General features: G+C 35.8%; 1 protein-coding gene across 1 annotated transcript in view; it reads left to right on the forward strand.

Moving 5' to 3' along the window:
• Nucleotides 1–18650, forward strand: part of LOC122808670 (CD209 antigen-like protein E) — an 827142-nt gene that overhangs the window by 400432 nt on the left and 408060 nt on the right. Inside the window, exon 3 of the mRNA XM_044079648.1 lies at nt 1444–1578. Within this exon, the coding sequence (XP_043935583.1) occupies nt 1444–1578 (135 nt within the window). The remainder of the gene's footprint in view (nt 1–1443; nt 1579–18650) is intronic.

Here is an 18650-nt window from a genome sequence, read left to right on the forward strand (position 1 = left end):
TTTCCTATTCTGTATAATAGCTCAGAAAAATGATTTCACTAGTTACACCTACAGTATTTGTTCACCCAGTATCTCTGATAGAGTAGTCTGCAGGGAATCTTTAAAGTCTGCCAACACATTATTCTCCCAGAAAATATGTTCCCAATACCTCTTTCTTCCCCATCACACCTCCAGCATTTGCTGTCTACCTGAGGAAAATACCCTGGAGTTTACTTGGGACATGCAAATATCTATGCAAACATTTCCAAGCAAATGTTCTAAATCTTCAAAAATGTGTGCATATTTGGGAGGCAAACATATATCCCCACTGTTTCTTTGTGAGTTGCTTATCCAATCTCTCTTCCCAATCCTTTTTAACCCCCACTGATTGATTCTTATAATTATAATGCAATATTTTGTATGCTCTACTGATTATTCCTTTTTTAACAGCAGTTTCTATTCTAGATTCTACATAAAACTATACTAGTCCTGCTTTTTTGTTTAGGACCCCACTACTTCTTTCTCTTTGCCTATACTCTGATATCAGTCCTTGACAGGGAAGGCAATCTCTAAGCTGCGGTTCAGATAAATTCTTGACATCTTTTATAGGGGACTTCTTTCTGTCATAGGTTCATAGGTAAGTACTAGACTGGCTGCTTTTGTCAATTACTCTTTTGGTGCTTGAATTAACCTATTCCATGTGGTGTTAGATTGGCCTTATCCATCCAATGGTCAATAGTTATTTATTATCCCTAGGAAAAATAACTGTGATCATACCATAGATTACCTTAGATTATTTGATGGGAACTATGCATGGGATAAAGCATTTCAGAGCTATATCTGTCCATTAGTAGTACAGGGGGCAGACATGGGGTAAATTTTCAATTTCAGCTTGAGAAATAATCATCAGTCTTGTGACCTATTGAACTGCCATTGATGAAGACACTCAAAAGCATGCTGCTTGTGTGCTATTTTTCATGTAATCCCTGAGTTTTGAAGTAATATGAATTTGGGGGCAATATCTTTGGGGCTGGAAGGGATTCTTAAAACGCAAGCAGACATGTGGAAGGAAATTATTTGGAGCAGCAATAAGACTGGAACATGTGGACTTTGTAAAAGTGCCAAGGAAACACATTAGTATGAGCACTCTCTCTCTTCCGTCTGACCTCATAATAAATTCAAATTAAATATTTATATTAGGACTGCATGAAAATAAAGATTCACTTTCATCAAAAGGTGAATTACTGTAGTTGCAGAATTTTACTATTCGCATATTATTAGCTGAGTGAGAGAGCATGCGGATGAATTTTCTTTTTGGTCATGGATCAGTTAACTTACAAATACAGTTATGCACTACCAATTTATATCTATCTATCCAGACTGATATATGCACATGCATATAATATTTTACCGATACAGATTTACTTGGGCTCTGATGCACATTTCTTTTTCTTTTCTTTTCAGTTGTACACATGTCAAAAGATAGGAGCGATAACTTCATTATTCATGAACTGCAGCAACTCAGAAGTGAGAACACCAAACTGATCTCCGGTTATCTGAATTGTTCATCTCAGTGCCTACAAAAGAAAGGATTATATGGTAATGCTTTTCTTCTTCTTACTAATCTGAATGATTACGTTTCTGTTAGTTAAAATGGGTAATGTTACTAACCAAGGCCGTATGTAGCTAGGAGTGAATGTTGCACATTTTTTTTCTACATGAGATTGAGGTATCATGTTAACTGTCACCATCTCTCTCATCTCAGTGCCACACTCCTGCCTTCAACACTCATGCCTGACTGTCGCAGGTCTTCTTTCACACAATCCATCCACCTCTTTGCTGGATGCCTTCATTTCTCTTACCTTCTTCCTGTCTATCCCAAATCTTCGTCACCAGATTGTCTTCTGCTTTTCTTTACATGTCCAAACCACCATAATCTTTTCTCTTTGATCTTTTCTGCAATTGGAGCTACTTTGGCTTCTGCGCTTATGTCTTCATTTCTTCAGCCATCCCACAGTGTACATCAGGCACTTCATTCTATCACCTCTAACTTCTTCATCTGCTCTGCCTTTACTGCCCAGGTTTCTGTACCATACAGTAGTACTGGTTGCACTGTTGTCTTATATACCTTAGTTATCAGCTTCTTTGGCATTCTTCTATCATCGACTGCACCTGACACTCTATGTCAGTTGGCTGTAACTCCTCTGATTCTAGCTTTGACCTTTTCCCTTCTCTTCAACCACCGCTCCCAGATACTTGAAGCTGTTTACCTGTTCCACTATCTTCCCTTCTATCTCTATTCTTCTTCTGATTTCCCCAATTTGCTTCCATTACCACTGTATCTGTGCTTAGTTTCATCCCATGTGCCTTCAGTTTTGCATTTCATTCTCCTATCCTTTGCTGAAGTTCTGGCTCAGAATCAGCCTGTAATGCCATATCAGCTCTAGCACAGAGTCAGCCTGCAATGTCATATCATCTGCATATAGCAACTTTGTTGACCCATCCCCTACAACCTGTTTGCTAATGTAGTCCATCACCAGTATGAACAACAGTGGGCTCAGAGCTGAACCCTAGTGTACACCCACTCCCATTCCCACTGGGAAACCCTTTGTGAGGCTGAATGCTGTTCATATTTGAGTCATCAGGTCCTTGTACATAACCTTCACTAATTCTACCAGTGTTTCTGGGACTTCAAACCCAGATGATCAGCTTTCTTGGGGCCTTGTCATATGCTTTCTCCAAGTCTAGGAATGCCCCGTTGGACTCTCTCCTCATCTCTACCTTCTTCTCATGTATCTGTCTCACTGCAAGCATTAGGTTGTGCTGCATCCTGATCTGAATCCAAACTGCTCATCTCCCATCTTACATTCTACTACTCTGTGTATCCATTTATCAATCTCCTTCTCTAGAACTTTCATGCAATGTGATAGGAGTTTGATGCAGCTCGCCCAGCATCTTTATCATATCTGCTGTCACCTCATCTGAGCCTGTTGCTTTCCCTTACTTCATTTTCCTTAGTGCTGTTCTTATTTCTTCTATGGTGGGCTCCTCTCATCATAGGCTATTTCTGGGGCAGTAGAACTTCTGCGGGGTTTTCTTCATTCAGAAGCTGCTGAAATACTCCTTCCATTTCCTGTGGACTGATGTTGCTGCCATCCCTTATGAAGGGTGTATGACTATCTTCTTTATATTTGCTTGTAACCTGAAATATAGTTTCTTTGTGCCATTTACTGAGTCACTTTCCAGAAGTTGGTAGAGTGCCTCCAATGCCAGTCAACTTCCAGGTCTCTGGTCTTAGAGCCTTCTCTGACTACTGCTTGCAGTTTATGCTGTGGGCTGACTGTTTCACCTTTGTAATTATGAATTCTACCCCAGTGCCTTTTCCTTAGTAGGAGGAGGTCTACCTGAGTTGCATGTTGGCTGCTCTCATATGTGATGTTGTGACTGTCTCTCTTTCTGAACCATATATTAAGCCATTTACCAGACAAAAGTCTAGAATGGCGTCTCCTTCTTTATTCCTGTTGCCCCACCCATGTGAGGCAGTCCTCATATCCTCTTCTGTCTGTCACCCATTATCAATGCAAATTCATGTTGTCCTGCTTTATCTAGTAGGCCTACAACTGTTGTAAGAATGCACTCTTTTTCTGACTATGACCACCCTGCTTTTGGGCATAGGCTATTGCCCTATCATTTATGCACTGTGATTACCATGAGTCTGTTATTAATTCTGATGAAATCCCTTACTTCTGAAGCCTGTCTCTCACCACCATTTCTAGCCTGTCCACCTCTTGGATCCCAAGCCAAGTGGCTTTGCTTCACTGCCCTTCCATCTCATCTCTTGGATACATAGGATGTCCATCCTCCTCTTTATCATCATGTCATCCATTTCCAAGCTGTGCCATGTCATTGAACCTGCATTAAGCATAGCAATTCTCAGTTCATGTTTGGCAGGTTGGTTATCCCAGGTAACTCAGTCTGGGCAACACTTGCCAGTAGCTTATTAACCTAGGGCTGCTGGAATTTATGAAAGGCACACAGGGGCATTAGCAAGGGTCCATGGCGTAGGTCAGACTAGGCCAACTTATCACCTGTAGTTATCCATACCCATTTTGGCAACATTAATAATCATGACCAAATCACCTAGAGCCATATTTTACACTATCGAGCCGCTAACTCTGCCACAGCTCACAGTCTATAATCCATGTTCTCCTATACTATGCACCATAGTAGATGTCCAAAGTAGTTAGTCTGTACAACTCTTCCTCCTATAGGGCACCATGTAGAGTCTGTGCTGCTGCTCACAGCTCCATTCATTGATGAGTTTGAGTTGGAAGCATGTTTTTTAGAACCCCACAGAGACACAGAGAGTATGTGCAAACTCCAAACAAGAATTGGTCGGAGGTCAGCATCAAACCTGGTACCTTGTGCATAGGAGCTGAAGACCTTAACCATTATGCCAATTGGTCTGATGTAAAACTCTGTATGACACATTTAAAGACACTAGAAGAATTTCATTGAAAATGAACCATATGGTGTTCCCATTTGTCAGAAAAACTTAAGAACACTATAATGATTTTTCTGTATTTAATTTATCTGAGTATCATGGTTTATTGATTTTAGTCCAACATTCCACTTATCATTTACTTTTATTAATGTTTGTATTTATTATACATTCTTAAAGGTAGTCCAACTGTATAATTGTTCAAATTCAGTGGAATCCTGGGTAGAAAAGCTTTATAAACTTCAAACTAACAGAAAACACCATGCAGGATAATGATCAGTTTGCTCAGTTTAAGCAGCCTGGTATATGTATAACAATTAAAAATATAGAAAGTTAACTTGAGAGTGAAACAAATATAAATACATTGAAATTACTTTAAAAAACACAGGCACTTATGTTATGCTCTGAAATGGATCATAATGCTTTACAGTAAAAGGCACATTGTTTTAAATCTGAGGTTTCGACTCACTGACCTTCAGTTTGTTTTAGAATGTTGAATTGCATCTGCATTTAATATTAAAATAGCTCATTAAGCTTTTAATAACTTGGATGCATGCTGCATTTCTATGACTGTATTTTGATTTGTTGTTCTTCAATGTGACTTCTGAATGCTTATTTCTCATAATTCATGGTGTCCATGTGTTCTTCACTTTATTGTGATTTTAGCAAAAGCGCTTGTGAACAAAAAAAAAAAAGCTGACACTGATAATGCTTCCCTCCTCTGTTCTGTAAGAGCATATTTGTAAGGTAGCCGTACAGTAGATATGGCAGGCTGAATAAGGGAATGCATATGTGTGAGCAAAGGAAACGCAATGAGGTGGACAAGATAATGACATCACAGGTAGGCAGCGATACAACTTATTTCTTCTTCTGCAAGATATAGGCAACATAAATGACTGACAGAAAAGAAAGAAAGAAAGATCAGTATTCATAGTCATAAAGTGAATGCATTAAGGCAAATGGCACTGTTAACATGGAAGTACAACCAAGGCACAATTCAAAGAAGCTATGTATGCTTATGTGCAATGGTCATTAATAAGGTAATGAAAATGAATTAGTAATGACATTGTAATGAGAAATTATGTACAATTTCATATGCTAATGATATCCATTTGTGCTTGTTTGTGATTCATGCTTATATTTTAACGTATTTCTGCACCATCAACAGATATGATCTAAAAATGGAATCATAGCTTTTCCTAACTAGTTTGCAATCAGTGAAGTTGCTCTCTTCCTGCTACCTTTGCTATTTTCCACTGGCCGAGAAAGAGTGGACAGAGATATTGTAAGGGTCTTAGTGAACATTTAGGGTTTTCACATATTGGGCGATGCAAAGCCATCCTGTCTCTTTAGATACTAAGGTATTTATAGCCCTTATGATACTTACCAAGGGGACATGTCAAAGACAGGCTGAGGACAGGCTTCTGCCTTGAGGATACTTCAATAGTACCTGGATATACTGTTGGCATGTATGGATCAATATGTCTAGTTCCCAGAGTCACCTCATTACCTTGCCTGGACTATGCATGCCTTCTATGGGGTGGCACTTTTCTTTGAGGTGCTTGTTGAGATACATTACACCCACAATGCCTTTAGAAAACCTTCAGGTCCATGAGGGGGAGTGATATTGCAATCAGATGGTTTAGATGCCATCAACTTCCAGATAGTGTGTGATACATGGGGGTTCATCACCAAAGTCTCTGCCCAGCATTATGTCAGTGCACATAATTCCCATATCTGGCACACTTGCTCACACCACCTCTAAATGCATGGTAGGATACCCAATGTTCATAATGTTGGCAACTGGAGTTTTAATCATTTAACTAGCTATTTATATTTAAATTTATTGCTTAATGCTAAACTCTTTCCTTTCCTCTCTCCCTTTTCTCTTTTTGTTCTGTTTTTCAGGCGATGTAGAATATCCATTGGAGCCATGGCTCATGACACTAATTAAAAATCTGAATGGAGCTACAGAACATAATTTTAATACAGCCCTGACCCAGAAATGCTTTGTCATCAAGAGACTCTTTGGCATATCGAAAAGTTATTTCAGATGCCTGGATGAGTCTAGGGATACCCTTCAATATGACTCATACATCATGCAGGATACTGACCGTGTATTCTGTCCAACATGATCATGTGCTGGTCTGATGCTGAAGTGACCCATGATGTCACTGCAGATCCAAGTGCAGGTCCTACTATGATTAATGATAGCCAACTGGTAGCAGTAGTAAGAGACCTCATGCAGTAGACTCATGCACTGTGTACAGCTGTGCAGGTAAAGAGGTGGCATCTAGTCTAGAACTATGGACTATGACATTCAGGTCAGAGCATCCTTTCTTATAAAAACACATAGAGTATAACTGATGGATGCAGTGATATCTGTGGGCTATGTTGTGTGGTGCAAGGTGTATAGTCACTGATCATTAGACATTCCTTGCTATCTTTATTATTTCAGAACAGGTGCTCATATTATTTTTAAAAGTTATGCTTGACAACTCACTGACACAAGATCAGTGATGTCATATGACATCCTATAAAGAATATTTATGTTTTTAACTGTTTTTCTGTACATGTACTGAATCTGCTGAAGTGGTAATTTTACTAGAAAGCATTGCTGGTGATTACTGCTTGAAATGTTCCATTGTGTTTGCATTAATTCTTTAAACTTACACTGAACTTGAGTTTGTACCTTACACTGGAATGGTAACTGCATCACCTTTTAATGTAATATTTCCTCAGTTTTAACTATTACATATTAGAAATGATTTGCTCTTCTCTAATAATGTGCTACACATTATATCATAATGCACTAAGTTGTGTTCTCAGGAACAGATATCATCATTTGTGATATCCACGTAGCTAAGTGGGTAGAGTTATGGCCTCATGTGTTGTGCTAAGTTTGAAGTGGTAGCAATGTTATAATGTAGACTGTAGGATACTTGTGTAAGTTGTGTGTGTGTGTGTGTGTGTGTGTGTGTGTGTGTGTGTGTGTGTGTGTGTGTGTGTGTGTGTGTGTGTGCGTGTGTTATTCTCTTAACAGTGTGCATTATTTGTTTTATATTCTGTGCAGTTGTAAGCTTTAACATTGTTGAAATGAAACCCATGATAATGGGTGGACCCTTGATGTTGTTAAACATTACAATTTGCATGTTATGCCCACTATCTTTTGTTGCAGATTATTTGCTTTAATTGTAAGCACTACCATCATACAAATGAAATGCAAGCATATGGAAAGCCTCTTAATATTTTGTTAACAATGTGTACACATATATTCTGCAGTTTTTATTTGTTTGTTTATTTATTTTTAACACACTGAATTTGAAGGTAAACATTTACCTCAGTTTATTGAAAGGGAGGTACTCAAGTGCTACATTTCATATTTTAAGTACCTGAAATGTGCCGCCTGCCTGAGTCAAGGTAGGTCAAAGTCAAATGTGTTATACATGGCTTCTCCTAAAGATAGAATAGGTGTAGGTGCATGTTATCCCAGGTGGGGCTGTCATGTGAGCCAGATGGTTACTTTCAGCCATCATGTGACCTACCTGATGCAAGTGATCTTGTAGACTAAACAGAATGTCATTACTTCAGATGATTTTTTCCACCAAATATATAGTCATAAACAAATATATAACTGTATGTTTGATGACCTTGAAAATGAGTTAAAGATAGATAAAAGACTACATGCATATATGCATGTTTATGCAAGGTCACAATGTATTCAGTAGTGAATATTCTTTAGTAAAAATAAAACAAAACTACAGCTAATGATCATTTTGTTTGGTAATACAAGTAGGTCTAACAACATAATACAATAATAATATAGCACTGAAGTATAGAATATCTTTACACTTACTGTAAAAAGCCTTTTGGATATATTTACCAAATTTTTTACTTATCTTACAATAAAAGTTGTGACAAAATGATCTCTCTCTCTCTCTCTCTCTCTCTATATATATATATATATATATATATATATATATATATATATATATATATATATATATATATATATATATATATATATTTATCGTACATGTTTTTTCAAATGTTACTCAAATCTGAAAAGTGTGAAAACTATGAATTGAAGATCGGAGGAAGTACAGGGTGATGGTAGGGTAGAAAAGAGTAGGAAAATTAAAAAGGAGGAGAGACTTGTATAAGCATGTTACTCATAACAGGAAAGGTGAAAAAGCTGGAGGGGGTGAGATAAAGACAGAATGATCCAAGGAAATACTTGAGAGCTATGAGACTAGAGGGAAAGAAGATAAGGTGATGAAGGAAGAGAAATAAGGACAAAATCTGAGCTGTGAGGTGATGGGAAATAATAAATAAAAAGGAAACAGGAGGAGGACAGAAAAGAAAAGAAGAACAGAAAATGAAAAGATTGTGAGATTAAAAAGGACCAAGAAGTTACATACATTTGAGAGATGTCAAACTTGGGGAACAAAAATAAAAATTACATCAAAAATTTGAGGAATAGAGACTAAAAAAAAGAGATAAAGAAGAATAGAAAATTAAAATATAAATGAAACTTAAGATGAATAATATACAAACCATTCTGCTATCCTACTTTTATTTATTTAACATATAATAGAATTTTATGACTGAATAGATTTTTAAATTATTTTAATTCTTAATCAAAAATCTGTGTTTTAGCATGTCTTTATTTAAACACTATAAAAAGTAATATTTGTACCATTCTTTTTATTGTTTAATATACTTTATTAAATGATTGAAAGACAACAAATAGAGAAAAAGATGATGCAGGCAGACAGAAATGAAGTAAGCAGGGAGGAGATATATAGGAAGAAATATTGAAACTAGCTAAGTAAAACTAATTAAAAAAAAAACATATCCTCCAACACACACCTAACTAACTGCAGAATTCTGACCTCTTTGATTTACATTTCTGAAATTTAGGGTCTGTTTTTGGGTGACTAGAGTGGGTTAGTCTAGTGGACTGGTTTCTTCTACACAAGGAATTTAGTTTAATTTCATGTGTGTTGTTCCAGTTAATGTTACATTCACAAATAATTTAACTTAAAATATTTTGGTATGCCAGAAAATTTCTCTTAATTCACCTGTATTGTAAGCAATATAGCATCCATTTAATGAGTACTATCAAATTTTACTTCTTTTTCAGTTACATCTAATTTATTCCTTTTTTTATTAAAACTTATATGCATCTTTGGTCTCTATAATGTAAATGGTTTAAAGAGCCACAAGGGGGGGGGGTTACAAAAAAACTAATAACAGTTTATAGTTAGTATTTCTTCAAGAAGCCCCATATAAAATCTGAAGACAAAAATAATTGAAATCTAAATCGTTATACAATTTTAACTCAATTATCCTTTAAAAGTTGAAGCAGAGGTGTAATTATTTTATATAAAAACAATATATTTATGTCTCAGATTATTAACAAAGAAGAACTACTTTCTCTTATTGCAATGTATTATAATATCAGAATCTGGACATAAGTCAACTTATATTGTATTTTTGGGATAGGAATCAAATTAGTTAAAAAATGCATAGACCTCATTTTCAGTAACTCGCATTGTAGCTTGTCAATAGGAGACTTCAACTGTTTATTACATAATACAGAATCTAGTAACAAAATAAATTGTATTTAGTTAGTTATTTAACATTTGTTTGCATGGAAATTCTGACAGGAATAGAACCCATTTTCAGTGGAGGCCTGGGGAGAAATGCTCCAGATGAATTTCTTTGAAACTTAAAAACTCCTTCACTCACCTGAATGTCTTAATAATTGGATTAACCTGACAGATATAAAATATTATTTTATACTAAGAGATGTTAAATATTTGTTTTATACTCATTATTCTTATACAAAACAAACTCAGACTAGAATGGAGCTTAATTTGCAAGACTTAACTTCAAAAATAATAAACTTTACAATAATCCCTTGTCCATTTTCAGATCACAATGCTCTGAAATATCTCACAGAAATTCAGCAAATTATCCCAATGAACAAACTACCATCCTATATTGTTAACAGAAAATAATTTAAGTCTTTTTTTCTGTTAACAATTTACTTTTTTCAAAATTAATATATATATATATATATATATATATATATATATATATATCTCACACACACACATACATATATATCTGAAATGAAAACTGGTAAAAATCATGTAATCACTTACTAGATATTCAGAGTAAACTACAAGAACTTAAATCAAAATCTGATATTAGTGAAAAAAATAAAAAGCAAAAATATGTCACTTTAAATTATAAGCATTTGGACCTCATAAAACATAAAATATCATTAGTACTTGAAAAGTTGAAATTACTTAATATGCAATGTCTTCATATACAATGTCTCCTATACACATACATAACTTATATAAATTAATTAAATTACAATCTATGCATCGTCTCATAAAAGAAGATAATAAAGTGTATACAGGCAAAGGTGACATCTGAGAATCCTTTCATCAATATTACACTTCACTGAATGAGGGCGTCATAAGAAAATTATATCATAAACTTAGAAATAAATTTGTTAATGGAGTTAGGAAGAAAATAAACACAATTTCTTCAAAATTAAAACCCAACTACTTGAAAGAATCTCAAAGAAATTCCAAACAAATTAAAATAAATAAAAATTAATACTTCCCCAGATATACATGGATTAATTCTAGAAATATTTAAAATACTTCCCTTCAAATGCAATACCTTTAACATGAAGTTCTGATAGATATGCAAAATATCAAACAATTCATGTATCTTGAAAATTATCTCTTATTACACCTATTATTAAAGAAGACAAAGATCCATAAGCATGCTATGCTTACAGTTTGTTTATTTATGACCATCTTAGCAGATACATTAAACGAATATTTACCTAATATACTTAACACTGATCAATCAAGTTTCATATTTAAGAAGCTAACACATGATAATATAAAAAGAATAACAGTGTTAATAGATCCCTTAAATACTAATTAAGAAGAAGCCTTCTTTTTAATCCTTGACATAGTGAAACCTTTTGAATCCTTAAATTGGAACTATTTCTTCAAAATGTTACATAATTTTGGTTTTCCAATATAATTTATAAGTATTTAAAATACATAGATAGAGGTATATATATATATATATATATATATATATATATATATATATATATATGTGTGTGTGTGTGTGTGTGTGTGTGTGACAGTATAGGACATATGCAAAACTATGTTCATTTTCTTTGGAATTTATTAAAATGAATAAAGGTGCAATATATGGTGATAATTTAGCTCACATTCTTTTTATAATAGTTATTGAAATTCTGACAAATTCTATTAGCAGTAATTCAAAAATAAATGGGTATCAGCTGAATGAAATGTACAACTATAAAAGTATGATCTTTGCTGATGATTTAATATTAACATTAACAAACTCTGAAGATGCCCTAAGAGAGTTAACCTTAGCCATTAAACAATTTGAATATCTTTCAGGTCTTCTTTTCAGTATAAAAAAATCAAAATACATGATTGCAAATAAAAAAAATGCACCAACACTTTAATGTTATGTTATTGAGAATGAATATAAAAATGTCCTCTTTGTGTATCAACATTGTTAAATAATTTGAAGAAACTAGAGACATTAATTGTGAGAAACTTACAAGAGTTAACAACTGTGACTTTTAATTTAAATAAAATAATAATAGCCTTTGAAGACAGACTTCAACTAATGAAATTGTTTTATTTCCAACGTTTTCATATATCTTACAAGTCTAGCTCTTTCCCCAATGAAGAACACATATGAAAAGGTAATAAGCTGCTTTTACATTTGTCTTTTATCTAATAAACAGAGGGTAACATTAAATCACATTGTTAGAACTTGCAGTCATTTTAATATGGAACCTTATTCAAAAGCAGATATTTTTCAAGCAATAATTAATTGGATAGATCCATCTTATTAATCAAACTGGAAAACATTGCGCAATTCCCTCTTTAATAACAATAAAATGAAAATTAACAAACCAGATATGGAATTTATAAATAACTTGTTGTCCAATTCCAAAAGACTTACTTTCAGAGTAAGGGACTTACTGGGATGTATTGCACCTGAGTAAGTCACTTAAATTAGTTTTTTTTTTGTTTGTTTGTTTTTATTTTTTTTTTAATTATTATTATTTTTTTTAATATGCCAGTGGTGCAAACCTGTTTCTATACAGATCTTAGACTGAATTAGGTCACCTAAACTAGAATCAAATTGTTCAGAATCAAGGCAGGTTAACATTGGAGTAAGTGACTTATACTGTTAGCAAATCTTTCAAAACCTGCCTATAATGTGGCTCTATTTATGTAATTAAATTCAATATCTATACTCCCACTCAAACAAAATATATCAACTTCATATTGAAATCTTTTAAATCTACCATTTTAGGAATTTTGAGCTGAAACATTGGTTTGATACATTGAACCCTTTTATAATTTACAAAGGATATTTTAAAAGATCACTACTTCTAAAAATTAAATTATTGGAAAAAATGATTTTTTTAAACTGCTATAATTGTATGGATAGTACAAAAATCAAATTGATAGATATGGCATAATGAGAACATAACTTAAATTCCCAACACTGGATAATTCTGCAATGTGTTAAGGGACATGCTCAAAACAAATTTTTTCCTCTCACTCAACCTATATATAACGATACACTTATGCTGCAGTGCTTGCATTAATCTCAGTTCTCTAGCTTGTTTAACCAGTTAGGTATAGGTTGTAATCTCACTGCAGTCAACTCAGGTGTATGTAATGAGAAGTCAATTAATCTGTATCCTACAGTTATCAATCCATTCTCATGGAGAACAAATATTTCAGGGCAGCCTCTGACCCAGCCCTGATGGAAATGCTACACATTTGTAAATCAAACTGCATGAGGGTCACTCACTCCAGGGATCTAAACATATCCTCTGACATGAACAGGTCATGATAGAAAAAAAAAAAAAAAAAATATATATATATATATATATATATATATATATATATATATATATATATATATCCCAGAGATTGCCACTTCCCTGGAACAAGCTTCCAACTGACATGAAACAGAGCTCCTTTCTGACCTTCTTCAAACACAACCTAGATCAATGGATGGGGAACCACAAATTCACTCCTGCGGTAATGCCCATGTCCATCCTGGACAGAGGGAGTGATTATTAGCTAACATAGAACCTTGCCTTTATGAACTTCACTCAGCTAACTACCAGCAAGTGGGACTTTATCATCATCAGCCACTTTTTTCCCATTTTTTCTACATGGGGTCGGGGTATCGTGTTAACTGTCACCAACTCTCCTGATTCAGAGGCACACTCCTGCCTTCTTCAACACTCATGCTTGACTGCCATAGATCTTCTTTCTCACAATCCATCCACCTCTTTGCTGGACATCCTCACTTCTTCTTACCTTCTTCCTGTCTGTTCCAAATCTTCCTCACCAGATTGTTTTCTGATTTTCTACACATGTGCCCGAACCATCATAATCTGTTCTGTTTGATTTTTTCTGCAATTGGAGCTACTTTGGCTTCTGCTCTTATGTCCTAATTTCTTCACCTGTCCCACAGTGTGCATCCTACCACATTTCTCAGGCACTTCATTTCCATCACCTCTAGCTTCTTCAACTGATCTGCCTTTATTGCCCAGGTTTCTGTACCATACAGTAGTACTGGTCACACCACTGTCTTGTACACTTTAATTTTTAGCTTCTTTGGCATTCTTCTGTCATAGACTACACCTGATTCTCTATGCCAGTTGGCTGCAGCCCCGTTGATTCTAGCTTTAATCTCTTCATTCAGACTACCCTTCTCCTCAACTACCCCTTACAAATACTTGAAGCTGTTTACATGTTCCGCTATCTTGCCTTCTGTCTCTATTCTCAGCTTCTTCTGATTTCCCCAATTTGCTGTGATTATCACCATCTTATCAGGTCTATGTTAAATCAGCAAACACTTAAAATAGCGAACGCTGATTTATCGACCCTTTAAGAGTGAAAGCTGACAATCTCGAAGACACGGAACAGAGATTTTTTTTTTCCACAAAAAAAAGTTCAAAACACAAAATAAAATTGAGGCTTTGCCCCTCACACCCCTTGATGTTGAGTCCGCACCACAGTGCAGGAAATGGCAAAGTCCCCAAAATGGACCAGTGCTTTTTTCCCTGAGAAAAGAAATCACTGTTCCGTGTCTTCAGTATTGCCAGCTTTCGCTTTTAAAGGGTGGATAAATCAGCATTTGCTATTTTAAGCATTCACTGATTTAATATAGACTCTTCTTATCTGTGCTTAGTTTCACACCATGTGCTTTCAGATTTGCATTCCATTCTCCTGTCCTTTGCTGAAGTTCTAGCTCAGAGTCTGCCTGCACTGCCACATCATCTGCATACAGCAGGTTTGTTGATCCCTTCCCTACAACCTGTTTGCTAATGTAGTTCATCACCAGTATGAACAGCAGTGGGCTTGGAGCTGAACCCTGATGTACACCCACTCCCACTGGGAACCCCTCTGTGAGGCCGAACGCTGTCCGTACTTGAGTCACTGGGTCCTTGTACATAGCCTGCACTAATTCTACCAATGATTCTGACACTTCAAACCACTGCAGTACTGCCCAGATCAGCTTTCTTGTGACCTTGTCATATGCTTTCTCCAAGTCTAGGAATGCCCAGTTGGAGTCTCTCCTCATCTATATATTCTTCTCAAGTATCTGTCTCAGTGCAAACATCGGGTCAGTTGTGCTGCATCCTGATCTAAATCCAAACTACTTATGTCCCATCTTACATTCTACTACTCTGTGTATCTGTTTATCAATCACCCTCTCCAGAACTTTCATGCAATGTGATAATGCCTCTGTATTGCCCACAGTTGTGGTTGTCCCCTCTGTTCTTGTATACTGGCATGAGTATACTTATTCTCCAGTCATTCTGCAGTCATCTGGGATATGCCTTTCTCTCCATACTGCTATTAGTACCCTCAGGTTCATAGGTTCATAGATTAGGTCCATAGATTAGTACTAAGCTAACTGCCCTTGCGAGCTATTTTTAAGTGTAGCCAATTATCCCTTGTGAGACTCAAACCCTGCACCTTGTGTTTGTAAGGTAAACACCTTAACCATTAGGCCACCCTCCCACATTTCTCCCGTATCTCACCCAGCATTTTTATCATATCTGCTGTGACCTCATCTGAGCCTGCTGCTTTCCTTGACTTCATCTTCCTTAGTGCTGTTCTTACTTCTTCTATGCTGGGCTCCTCTTCTTCTCTCATTGTAGGCTGTTTCTGGGGCAGTACAGCTTCTGTGGGATATTCCTCATTCAGAAGCTGCTGGAAATATTCCTTCCATCTACCTTTGATGCCCTCGGGACTGATGATTAGGATGTTGCTGGCATCCTTTATGAAGGGTGACTATCTTCTTTATCTTTCTGTCTTTGCCTTGCAACCTGATATAGTTTCTTTGTGCCCCTTACTGAGTCACTTTCCAGAAGTTAGTACAGTGCCTCTGATGCCCTATTCTTTGTTACTGCAACTTCTTTCTTAGATTCTTTCTTAGCTAACCAGAAGTTATTCATAGCCTGGTCAGTGTTTTCTATCTCCCACTTCTTCCTCCACTCCTTCATTCTTTTGATGACTTCCTGGACTTCTGCCTTCCACCATCAGCTTTCCTAATGTTTCTGATTTCCATACCTGGTTCGTCCACATATCTTTTCTGTATTCCTAACACATGCTGTTTTTAGGTGCTGCCATTCTTCTTCAACTCCACCTATTTCCTCCTCTTCTTGGGGTGCTAGAGCCCTGAGTAATTCTTTGAACTGTTGTACTTTCTCTCCAGTCAACTTCCAAGTCTTCAGCCTGGTCTCTCTGACCACTAATTGTAGCTGATTGTGGCAACTACTGGTTTATTCTGTGGGCTAACGATTTCACTAGGGATGACTTTGCAATCATGGATTGTACCCCAGTGCTTTTTCCTTACTAGGAGGAAGTATACCTGAGTTGCATGTTGACTACTCTTGTATGTGATCTTGTGACTGTCTCTCTTTCTGAACCATGTGTTGGCTACTATCAAGCCATTTGCCACATAGAAGTCTAGAATGGATTTTCTTTCTTTATTCCTATTGCCCAATCCATGTGGACCCAGGCAGTCTTCATATCCTTTTCTGTCTGTCCCAATATGTGCATTCAAGTCACCCATTATCAACATGACTTCATGTTCTCCTGCTTTATCTAATAGGTCCTGCAACTCCTGTCTGAATGCACTCTTTTCCTCACTATCACAATCCTGTGATGGGGCATAGGCTGAGGTTATAAATACTGCCCTATCATTACACTGGAGTCTGACTGCCATGAGTCTGTCATTAATTCTTATGATATCCCTTACTGCTTTCTGAAGCCTCTCTCACCACATTTCCTACACCATTTCTAGCCTGCCCTCCACCTGAGTAGTAGACTCTGGATTCCAAGCCAAGTGGCTTTGCTGCACTGCCCTTCCATCTCATCTCTTGGATACATAGGATGTCCAGCCTCCTCCGTGTCATCATGTCATCCACTTCCAAGCTGCATCCTGTCAGTGTACCTACACTAAGCATAGCAATTCTCAGTTCATGTTTGACAGGCTGGTTGGTTTTACTTCCAGCTTTCACTCAACAGAACTATCCCAGCTAACCCAGGCTGGGCAACTAGACACCAGCCAGCCAGTAGCTTATTGACTGATGGTTGCTGGGCTTTGTGGCGGGCACACACTGGCCAATAGGGGCACATATACCCCTCCCACTGTTAGCAAGGGTCCCTGGCAAGGGTCAAAGTAGGCTGGGTCCTCAGCAATTGGGACAACTTGGGATAAATATGACTAGGGTTGTAATGGCTCTAGGGTCATTAGCCTAGAAACCTTCTATGAACCCAAATTAATAGCTTATTTTTATGAAATCCTATACAAAAATCATAATCCCCAGAATTTTATTTCTAATATTTATGGAATTCTTTTTGCTTATCATAACAATTTAGGTAACACGTTTTAGAACTTCATAACAATGAAGAGATATCAGTACTTTCAGACCAGAATAAAGCATATATTTTAAAACCAGTGGGAAATACCTATTTGATTCTGTTATGGTGAATCTTTACTTGGGAATTTTTACCTAGACCTTCTTTAACCACAGACAAGGCAGCTAGATTTTCTAAAGACATTTTAAATTTTAATTGGAGGTGTTCTCAGATTGGTTGCATATATTTTTTTATGAATGTCCTTCTTTATCATTTTATTGGAACTCAACATCTGAATTTTTGGGCCTTATGGACATAATTTTTCTCTGGATAAAAAAAATGATAATATTATATAACAGTCCTCTGAATTTCTTAGAAAATCAAGATAATTGTTATCTTCTTTGGATGGCATTAGCAGTGGCAAGGAAGACTATAACCTAAAGATGGAAGAATTCTTCTCCACACTTTCAAGAATTCTTAATATCTCTATATGAAGTAGTTAATATAGGCACAGTGATCAAATAATATATCCAAAGACATTAGCTAAAAATCCTTGATCTAAAGCTCCTTTATTAATAGACTTTTTTCTAGAAAATGACTCACATTCTGAAAAAAAAAGGCTATCCATCTTTCATGTTTAAATGATCTGTAGCTCTTAACCTAACAAATATCTCATTCTAGTTAAATATTGGGAGGTTGTAATGATATTAATAATTTTGTATATTAAAATTCAAGTTTTTTTTTATATTTTTGACACGCTGTGTTACTATTTTAAATAGTTTATTTTTCTTTTACTTTATTTAAAATTGAAATATTAATAATATTCTATTTTGCAATTATTTCAATTGTTATTGTTTAAAATCCAATAAAAAATAAAAAAAAAATGTGATTACATTGCTGTTTAGATACTGGAGTAGATTACTGTATGTTGTGTAATGAAGTGTGGAGGACAGTTTACCATACACACTGTGTTCAATCTCTTTACGTGCAGAAGTGGAGGGTTCAGCTGTTAATAGTAATTTGCATGTGTTACATGCAATCATTCCACTTTAGCAATCATGTCTCTAAATAAAAATATTGCAATGGTGAAATCATCCTTCCTGAGCAGATATCTGTTGATGGTGCAGACATGCGTAACAGAAAATATCCACACTGCCTGTGATTATGTTTATGCCACCATC

Source organism: Protopterus annectens, chromosome 8.part0 (assembly GCF_019279795.1).
Source record: "Protopterus annectens isolate FY-2018-M chromosome 8.part0, PAN1.0, whole genome shotgun sequence".
NCBI lineage: Eukaryota > Metazoa > Chordata > Ceratodontiformes > Protopteridae > Protopterus > Protopterus annectens.